Below are 10,831 nucleotides of genomic sequence, written 5' to 3'. Positions count from 1 at the left end.
AATAATCACAACTTTATATCTTCTGGGACATTGTACACTAGTGTTCAATGAACCCAACCAGATGGCTGCTTGTGAACAAAGTGATGTGGAAGGCACAGCAGAAGCTGGAAAACAAAGGAAGAGATGGCTCCAGAAATGGACACATTGGTATGCTGCATGTGGTATTTCATACAGTATTCACCCATTAACCCCAATCTCAACTATTTCTTATGTTTATTGTTGCAAATTCATAAATGGGAAAAGTGCAACACCTTTTGGCTCTCTGAGTAACACCATGGCAGTCGGCAAGAACAAGTACCTTAGAAAAGCAGCAAAAAATGAGCCAGGAACAAAGTGGTTAACTCATTTTCTAAGAAAGATTGGTATGACGTGAAAGCACCAGCTATGCTCAATATAAGAAATATTGGAAAAACACTAGTCACAAGAACTCAAGGAACCAAAATTGCATCTCATGGTCTCAAGGGTCATTTTTTGAAGTGAGCCTAGTTGCTCTGCAGAATGATGAAGTTGCATTTAGAAAATTCAAGCTAATTACTGAGGATGTTAAAAATGGATTAACTAATTTCCATGGCACGGATCTTACCCATGACAAAATGTGCTCCATGGTCAAAAACTGGCAGACCAGGATTGAAGCTCTTGTTGATGTCAAGACTACCGATGGTTATTTGCTTCATCAATTCCATGTTGATTTTACTAAAAAACGCAACAATCAGATTCAGAAGACCTCCATGCTCAGCATCAAGGTCTGCCAAATCCGGAAGAAGATGATGGAAATCATGACCCGAGAGGTGCAGACAAATGACTGAAAGAAGCAGTCAATAAATTGATCCCAGATCACATTGGGAAAGACATAGAAAAGCCTTGCCAATCTGTTTATCCACTTCATGATGTCTTTGTTAGAAAAGTCAAAATGCTGAAGAAGCCCAAGTTTGAACTGGGAAAACTCATGGGGCTTCATGGTGAAGGTAGCAGTGCTGGAAAAGCTACTGGGGATGAGACAGGCGCTAAAGTTGAAGGAGCTGATGGATATGAGCCCCCAGTCCAAGAATCTGTTTAAATTTAGATATTTAATGGAGACAAATAAAAAATCCTATTCATGAAAAAAAGGAAAGGTACACTAGATAAAATGCACCCTCTCAATATTGCCATTTCAATGGTACTCCTTTAATATAACCAATGCTTCCATACTGGCTTGTATTCTTCCAGTCTTTTTAAATTTTTCATATTTATTTATTTTAAAAATTGTGCCATAATGCATATAACATAAAATTCACCTTCTTAACCATTTTAAATATACAGTTCAGTAATGTCAAATGCATTCACATTATTGTGCAATTTCCACAACTCTTTTTATCTTTCAAAACTGAAACTCTATATTTATTAAACAACTCCCTATTCCCCTCCCACCCCACCCTGGGAACTACCTTATCAGCTATTTTTTTCCTCAACTCTAAAATAGGGATTGTTATGAGAGCTAAATGAGATAATGTATGAGAATTTCTTGGTATAGTGCTTGATACACAGCAAGTGCTCAACAAATGTTAGATATCATTATTTATTATTATGTCATATGATTTTTTAAAGTTTTATTTTTAAGATTCTATTCATTATTTATTTTTAGAGAGAGGGGAAAAGAGGGAGAGAGGGAGAAAAACATCAGCATGTGATTGCCTCTCACATGCCCCCAACTGGGGACCTGGCCTACAACCCAGGCATGTGCCCTGACTGGGAATTGAACCAGCAACCCCTTGGTTTGCAGGCCGGCACTCAGTTCACTGAATCACACCAGCCAGGGCTGTCTTATGATTTTTTTAAACACCGTGAATCAACTTGGGTGAAATCTGGCTTACATAAACACAAATGGAGCCTATAATTAGAGAAAAATAAGCAAAAAATATGCAGTCAACAATAGACCATACATGGAAGAGGAAAGAAGATGGATACTTTTATCTCAGAGATAGGGAGTTGGGATAAGGATCCTATTCAACCTTTACTTAATTGGCATCTATATATGAACCTCACTTTCCTCCTGGTACCTGTGAACAAATAGCTCACAAGACTTAGGCAATTTTCCATTTGTTCTAATTCAGAGGTGGCACATAGCAGTAAGCTTTTGTTTAGCTTAATGTAAAATGTGTTATTAAAAATATGAATTCTCAACATTTATTAACCAGAATATTTCTTATAAAATAAGAACAAACTGACAGTAACCAGAGGGAAGGTGGGAGGGGATAATGGGGGGGAAGGGGGGAAGGGCCACCAAGGAACATGTATAAGGGACACATGGACAAAGCCAAAGTGGGGTAGGATCAAGGGTGGGAGGTGGGGATGGCTGGGGTGGGAGGGAGTGGTAGGGGGAAATGGAGACAACTGTACTTGAACAACAATAGAAAAAAGACTTAAAAAATCTATATTTAAGGTTTCCTTTACTTGCTAAAAAGTATTGCTCATTCTGTTGGGGCAACAGTTGGCAGGAGCTATGTAGATAGCTATAACTCAGCCCACATCACTCAATCATGCTACTACTTAACCTCTGAGGAAGATGACCTGTGACATTAATTGGGCAATTTATTTTTCTCGTATCATCAGACAAACTCATCGCCCCAGTATAAGACCACCACCAATCCCATGAAATGTAGTGTTCTTTTCTAGCTTTGCTAGGAAAGTTGATATCCAGGATATATATAGTGTTATCCCATGTTAGCACTTTCAAGAACAGCAAAAAGTTTGAAATTTTACATTATTTGTAAGTTAACATGTTAGCTTAGCACAGTTTCATGGATGCTTACTGAAGATATGAGACTCCTAGGTCAGAAACAAAGGACACTTTCTTTCCCACATCAATAGCAGTAGCCAGAAAAGCAGCTTTTGAACTGGTTCCCTAAGTCTCAATTCTCATAGAGCAACACCAAGAGGATCAGATGACACACATATGCGAGTTACATTACAGGAGAGGAATTCTGAGCTCAGAGAACTTGATCTTTTATTTTTTTGTTTTGTATTTATTGATTTGAGAGAGAGAGAGAGAGACATCGATTTGTTGTTCCACCTATTTATGCAATCATTGGTTGATTCTTGTATGTGCCCTGGCTGGGGATCAAATCTGTAACCTTGGCATGGGACAATGCTCTAACCAACTGAACTACCCAGCCAGGGCAGGAACTTGATGTTTTATAATGATCAGTAAGCATGATTGACCTTTGCTCTAGAGGGAGAAATTAACTTTTTTATTATGAGATAGTAAACAAACCTGCCCTTTACTCTGAATGGAAACACTATATCTAATTCTAAGGCTGTTGCTATACAAAGATCTTTGAAAAGTTAGTCTGGAACAAAGGCAGTCAGTGTCTCTGCTTATAAGATGTGCACAAAAGAGCTATGGAGAACATGTACCCAGCATCATCTGTCCTGTCAACCTTGCCTTCACTTTAGAACAAGTTCTCGTTCACCCAAGAAGGGAACATTATGTATGAGGTATACTAGATTTCATGTGTTCATTTAGCAACTATTTATTGCAGGCTGATAAAAGATGTGCTGGGCCCTGGAAATACAAACTTGAAAAGGACCCATTCTTCCCTCTCAAGGCACTGTGAGTCAGGCAAGTAAATTACCAATTACAGTACAGTGTAACAAATGCCATTTGTGTGATAAGGAGAAGTAGTTAGCCTGAGAATGTCGAGGAGAGAGGGATGGCTTCGAGGAAGAGGGCTCACTACTCCAGGACCCTGAAAGAAGAGTAAGAGTAAGGGGGAAGGAGAAGTGGGGAGGACCAGCCCAGGGTGTCAGGCAGAGAGGGGGGAAGTAATACTAATAATCAAGGAGAAAGGGTAAGGTCATGAATTTGTAGATCATTATCACAAATTTGGACATACTCAAGGGCAATATGAGAACAATCCCAGAGACATAGAGGCCAGTTAAGAGGCTTTGGCAAGAATCTATCCATGGAATGGTTCTGGCTTAAAATAAGAAAGTGGCAATGGAGATCAAAGACACAGCTGAGTGATATCAAGGAGGTAGGATTGATCAGATTTGGTGGTGAACTGAATGAGGCAGTGAGGGTAATCTAAGATTGTGCCCAGTTTTTGGCTTGGACAGCTGGGTGACTGGTGATAGTATTAACTGAGACAGGAAACAGAGGAGGAGGAACAAATTCTGTGTGAATATAAAGAGTTCAAATTTGGACGATCTGAGTATAAGGTGCCCATAATCCAGGCAGAGATATTCAGTAGGTAGATATGCCATATAAATCTAAAATATTATTTTAGTTGCTAGTTTTATATTAATGCTTTTTATAATTAAAAAATTAGTGATTTAACATATTAAGTTATATGCAAATCAATAATCATCAAATATTATATAATAGGAAGCATATTTTTCTCCATTCATAAGTAATGGAGAAAAGCTCAGCTAAAAATAGTGTGGGCATACATTAAGTATGCAATTCACAGGCTTGAATAAAAACCCCAGGGTACTTAGTGTGCTCTCATCATATTCAAATAAATCTTTTAAGGAAAGGAAATAGCACTCATATTAAGTCAAGGTGTCATTTTCACTGTAATTGCAACTGATATATTGCTAATGCACAATTTGACAATGTGTGATCTTAAAAGACTCCAGTGGTTCACTATATCTCAATTCATGGTTACTAGAGTTTTTGTGTGCATGCATGTAGTGCAGTTTTTCAAAGCTCGCATTTACCATGCAAAAGCCATGATGAAATAACTAATTTTACCCGTGATGTTGTCATTACATTATTGTCAGAAAGAAATAAAATTCCAAATTGTTAATGAACTGAGTAAATTTTAATTTCTATGGTGACCTTGTAAAAATTAACCATTCCCCATTAAATATTGTATATTTATTTAATGATCTAAACCAATGAAGTATTTTATACTAAATCCTACAGCATATATTTGTCAAAAATCAGTGAAAATAGAAATGAATAAGACCAGGCATAAAAAGATATCAATTGTTCCTTCATCCATCACTAATGCTTCCAATCTGTTAAATCATACTTGCCTTTTTCAGGGCCATGCTATGGTTCATATTTCTCACAAACACATCATGGAAGCATTGACCAGTAGTGAACTTCTTTCTACTCATCACTATTCTGTCATATCTTAATTACAACAATTTAGTTACTGGGGAAGGGACACTGTTGTCTTGCTGAAATAGCAAGACAAATCATTCAAATTTGTCAAATGCAAGTTGTAGTTAAGTCAGACAACCACTGTCTCAGCCTTTTTATTTATATGGCTTTTGTTTTCTCTAAATTTCAGCTGAAGTGGGACATGTCTACATTATTTCCACTACAAGCTTTTTTTTTTAAAGTATCACTACAGGAATATTTTGAAATACAGAAATATTTGTTTCCAGGCTGACATTATAGATGGCAGAGTCTTCTCCTCCTGAAGAACGTATTTCAGACAACTGTTTACCTGTCATCTATATTTCTTTAAATTTTCTCTTCTCAATTTTCCCTGAAAACATTAAAAAAGTTGACTCGTTCCTAGTAAATTAAAGTGTGGTCTTTGGAATGCAGTATAATTGAAGAAAAGGGGAGGGAGATGGTCAATTTTCCTCTGCATGTTACTGAGTAATGAAGGATCATTGGTTGAAACTGGTTTTCATTTCAGAACCAACCAACCATTACATTCTTTGACGTTTCTGTGTCCCCGCACTGAAGTTGAATGATTCTGTTAAGGTGAACATTTGGATATCTGGTCTGTTTTGCTGTTTCAACTGAAGCTAGCAAAATTCTGGGGATCATTCCATACAGCACTTATCAGGGTCAAGATAAAGCTTTCACATGAAAACTGTTGGTGTTCCTTTTATGCATGGAAAAATTGGCTCTTGACAGGCCAATTTTCCAGATTCCAGATTCCAGAAACTTAGCTGTCATTATTCTTCTGGTTTCATTTGAGAGCAGCTTAAGTCTGGGGTGCCCCAGAATTTTCATGGCTTGAATTAAATAAGTAGGGGTTATTAGCAGAGATTCCAAGAACACATCGTAAAAACAAAAGAAAATGGAGAACAGCAGAGCAGAATTTGGAGATAATGTCATCATGCAGTCTTGAGGTTCAATGCAGAATGCTAAACTGTACTTCTGGAGTGGCAGAGTGGAGGCGGGCAAAGGAGAAAATTTGGGACAACTGTAATAGAATAAACAATAAAAAAGTGTACTTCAAGAAAGATTAAGTCATATATAATTTAAGGTATTTTCTTCTTCGTGGCAGGATAATAATGAGTAGGGGAGGAGATTAACAATCTCATATTTTTCCTCCTTTCTCTACTTATTCACTGCTGAGGATTCCCTACTACTGTGGTACCTTCATCTCCATGAGGGGTGCCACTCCTTCACTTTATTTCTGTATCCTGGCACCAATAGGATCTAGCAGAAACCCTCTACTCCATGCTAGGTGATGTGTACAGAAGGTAAGTATTGTGGGAATTCAGAAGATAATGGTTGCTGAGCAGAACTAGGTTGATTGAGAAGCTGGAACCTTGGGAACTAATACTAGATGGACTTTAAAGTCAGACTCCCTAGGTTTGAATCTCAACTTTGTCACTCTGCTAACCATGACATGCAGAGCAAATTATTGACTTCTTCATACCTCAGTTTCTTCATCTGTAAATTGGGGTTGAAAGGAGAACCTAACAAATAGGTTTGTAATGGAAATTAAATAGGTTCATATTGATAAAGCATTTGGTGCTTGACACAGTAAGTGCTATCCTAAAGTTAGTTAAATAATAAATCTCCTAAATGCAACTGTATTAAGTTTCTAGGATGAAACTCTTTTTACAAAATATTATTTATTTTTTTATTCATTCATTTATTGATTGATTGATTGATTTTCAGAGAGAGGGGGAGGAGGAAGAAAGAGAGGGAGAGAAAAATGGATGTGAGAGAGAAAAAACTCAAACGCTCCCAGTTGGGGACCTGGTCTACAGCCCAGGCATGTGCCCCAACTGGGAATCAAACAGGTGACCTTTTGGGTCACAGGCTTCCGCTCAATCCCCTGAGCCACAGCAGCTAGGGCCCAGGATGTAACTCTTGACATGTGATATAGTTGTATACAGAATGCACACATTTTTATGCTAGTTTCAAGTCTCATATCAGCGAGTATAATCATTTTATGGTGTTAGAGGATTGTGAAGAAGCCCCCAGAGAAGATGGCACAAAGGTGTAACCAGAAAAGAAAGTCATAATAGAGGGAAGTGAGGCTACTATATATTCCAAAATCTGTACTGACTGTCGTGGTAGCCAATAGCCACATGTGCCTATAGAAATTTAAATTAATTAAAATAAAATAAACTAGCCTTGGCTGGTGTGGATCAGTGGATTGAGGGCCTACCTGTGAATCAAAAGGTTACCAAGTTTGATTCCCAGTCAGGGCATAAGCCTGGGTTGTGGGCCAGGTCCCCAGTAGGGGGCGCACGAGAGGCAACTACACATGGATATTTCTCTTTATTTCTCCCTCCCTCCCCCCTCTCTAAAAATAAATAAATAAATAAAATCTTTTAAAGAATAAAATAAATAAAATAAAATTCTGGTTCCTTAATTGCACTGGCCACATTTCAACTGCCTAATAACCACACATAGCTAATGACTATCGTATTGAACAGTACAGATCTAGGACATTTCAGTGATTATAGAAAGTTTTCGATTAGCAGTAATCATGCCTCACATAGACCTCATTGGCTATGATAGTTATACTGCACAAAGCTTCATTACAGAAAGTTTATTGGACAGTACGGATTTAGATTTTTAAAGATGGACCCATTTAATGTAATTGAACTTTTATTTCAACTAAGGCAATTTCTAAATGTGTGATTTGTCAGACTTTCTACATAAAGAGTCTCACAAATTAAATACATTTTTATAGGGTACACATCCTGATTTGGGGTTTAATAAATCACAGACTCATGAAACTCAAAGTGCTAGGGAAAACTAAAGTCCTGTCCACAAAATAGTCACATGATATCAGCCACTCCTTCCAAGCTGAGAGGGAGTATGCGTGAATGTTTTTTAAGGGTGACTGTCTGGATGATGGGTAGAGATGTCCCTGGGAAAGTTCAGGGTGCATACTTGGCTGGATCTTTCTGGATAGTAAGCAAAGAACTTTCCTGTTGGGGGAAAATAGGCAGAAGTGGAGGTATCACTCAACTTTCCTTCAGTATTTGTCTAGCTCTTCAGTATTATTACAACTGAAGTAGATATAATAAATATAAATAGCAATGAAATATCAACTAGACAATTTGTGATGAGTTGATTTTGTTTTGCCAGCAATTTCTTGGTTGTTGTCTGCTGACACTATATTTATCAGCCTCCTCTTAATGGATTTTGTGTACATTCAGATACTTCTTTCTAAACTATCTCTTTGGTTACCTTCATAAAGTTCAGAACTAAAACAATTCTCCAGGAATTGTTACAGACAATTACCTGGACTGGGCTGATCTCATTTTACTACTGTAGCCATAATTTTAGTACTTATGCTTGGAAAAATCCAATGAACAGTCCTTTCCACCCATTGCATTTACCTTAGTAAGATGGATTTTTGACTAGAACATATTATAATATAAAGGCAATGGCAACAGGAAGGCCATGTTCTATCATAGTGCTTAGAATTTTATCATTATTGATGAAATATTTGAGTTATATAATACCTTATATTTGCGTAGAGTGCATGAATTGCCCAGCACTTTTACACACATCATTTCACTTAATATTCACAATAATCTTATGATTAAGATAATTATCTACATTTTTGTAGATGAAGAGACAGAGGTTTGGCAAAGGAGATAGTATAAGTCACTAGCTTAAAGTCACTGATGAAGGTAGCAGATCTGAGACCTGGACTCTTTATTCCAAGGCCAGTTCTTTATCTATCACCCAAAAGCCATCTCTTGGCTTCATTCTCAGTGTCTATTTTTTTTTAAATAAAAAATGTGTTCATTGGGATGGTTCCCCACTCACCTTGATTCAGGTGCTTTAGTGCTGCTTCCTTCTGAAGGAGCATCCTTTGTCAGCCTTGCTCTTTCCTCTTGTGGGCTGACAGAGGACAGTGAAGCAGGCAACACACCAAACTACTGTTTGTATATGGCTGACGATGGTGGTGATTTTAAAGCATCCTGGGCATTTCACATCATGGTGTGGGAACTGATGGCTCTGCACCAGGTGCTTCTTCTTGTGTTTCCTCTTCTCTTCTGGAGAGGGATGGATATCCTTAGTGAGAGGCATGTTGTCCTGAGGACGTCATCACAGCTGGAAAGCCTTAGTGCATACTTTTCAAATTGCAAATACCCTTAAAAGGACTAAAATATCTAACTTTCATAAGCCATTCATACATTAGTATAAATTAGAAAATCACCTTGATTTTCTCAGTGACCAGAAGTTTAGAAAAAAAAAATTCAGGGTGGGATTTTAAAGGCCATTTTTGCAAATGCAGGGCCCTCAAGGAATGGGGGTGTTATTGATGGGCTGAGGAGAGGTCATTTGAAGCTTGAGGGAAGGGTCTAAGTACCATGCTGCCTGTGACCAGAGACTTCAGAGAATCAGAGTAGCAGGACATTGTGGGGACACCCAATTAGTGGGAGGGAAAGACAAAAGGAAAAGGAAAGAAGAGGGTATGCTTTCCCTCTAGGCATTTTTTCTTTTCTTCAGCTCATAGCTGCTGAAATATTTTGTGGGGTGACATGATTTTAAATATTGAGGGGACAGTGCTGTGGCTGTGAGTAGAGCTTTACCAGGAATGGGGCTTATTGATTTTTCTCATTTCCCCACATTTTATTTTCTCCTGTTACTCAGGGCTTTGTACCTGAGCTTTTTGTCACTTTAGAAGACAACCTGACCCAGCCACACAGTTATACCACTTAAAGGTAAACTGGATTCTCAGACACACAAAAATACTAAGTATTTAAATGTGCCTGAGTGAAATTATAAGGAACATTCCCTGGCATTTCCCCCAGAAATTACCAGATCAACTCTAGAACATTAAGCGATCCAATTCAGCTGTGCATTCCTCTTGAGACAAAGCCTGTGTCTATACAAGGTCTGTACTACTGAATGGGGGGAGGGCAACCTCACAGTGTGCAGAAACCAATAAAGCACTTTGAGTCTGGCAAAACCCCAGCCCATCATGGTTCTACAGATGTTAGTTTTAGTAAAAACAAATAAATCCAGATTCATTTGCCCAGAGAACAGCAATGGAGGGTCACTGTATTCTGTGTTTACTTTTATGTATTCAATATGTTGGTTGCTGAGCCCTCATCCTCCTCCAGCGAGCTCTTCTCACAGCTGTGCTCCCCTCTATCCTCCTGTTGTCACCCACTCTGTGCCTCACAGCCAACTCATCTCACCCTCCCCCGTCCCTTTCCCTCTCTTTGCCTTTCTACCTGAAGGGCTATTAGCCTAACAAAAGCTTCCAGCGGAAAAGGCAGTGAGTACTGTTTTTGCAAAGGCAAAACCAGTCTGCATTGTGAGCAGGAGATCTGGGTGTAGTCTCAGCTCTGTCCCCAGCTAGCAGGGAGACTTGGGATAGGTTACTTTCCTTAGGGGCTCAGGTTTCCTTGTGTGTAAAACAAGGGTCTCTATTTGAAATTATCTATTTGTAGAAACTCTGGAATATTATATAAAATCAAGAAATGAGGCTGAGAGTTGAAGGCATAGTTGTCCTAAAAATCATCTTTTTATAAAGCCTGAAAATAAAAGGGTACAATTTTTAAAATGATAAATCTATTTGCTCATTTAAAACAATGAAAGCAACATACACACACACATTCTAAAAATCAGAATCACCTAACATCTCCTTGATCAGAATGAAATATTCTT

At 38.2% G+C, this 10,831-nt stretch overlaps 1 protein-coding gene and 2 pseudogenes across 1 annotated transcript; 1 reads left to right on the top strand and 2 right to left on the bottom strand.

The window, feature by feature from the left end:
* Positions 1-274: 274 nt before the first annotated feature.
* On the top strand, positions 275-1,057 carry LOC112322475 (small ribosomal subunit protein eS1-like; annotated as a pseudogene).
* Positions 1,058-7,578: 6,521 nt separating this feature from the next.
* On the bottom strand, positions 7,579-7,728 carry LOC112322526 (U4 spliceosomal RNA; annotated as a pseudogene).
* A 1,264-nt stretch (positions 7,729-8,992) lies between these two features.
* Positions 8,993-9,241, bottom strand: LOC112322466 (small ribosomal subunit protein eS27-like). The gene has a single exon (XM_024580056.1). The coding sequence runs from the start codon at positions 9,239-9,241 to the stop codon at positions 8,993-8,995; it is 249 nt and encodes an 82-aa protein (XP_024435824.1).
* Between the last annotated feature and the right edge of the window lie 1,590 nt (positions 9,242-10,831).

This window comes from Desmodus rotundus, chromosome X, assembly GCF_022682495.2.
Source record: "Desmodus rotundus isolate HL8 chromosome X, HLdesRot8A.1, whole genome shotgun sequence".
In the NCBI taxonomy this organism is placed as follows: domain Eukaryota; kingdom Metazoa; phylum Chordata; class Mammalia; order Chiroptera; family Phyllostomidae; genus Desmodus; species Desmodus rotundus.
This window is presented reverse-complemented; position numbering and strand designations above follow the sequence as displayed.

What these genes read in the sequence shown, in the direction of transcription:
- LOC112322466 (XM_024580056.1), bottom strand. Translation starts at nt 9,241, where the DNA reads ATGCCTCTCACTAAGGATATCCATCCCTCTCCAGAAGAGAAGAGGAAA.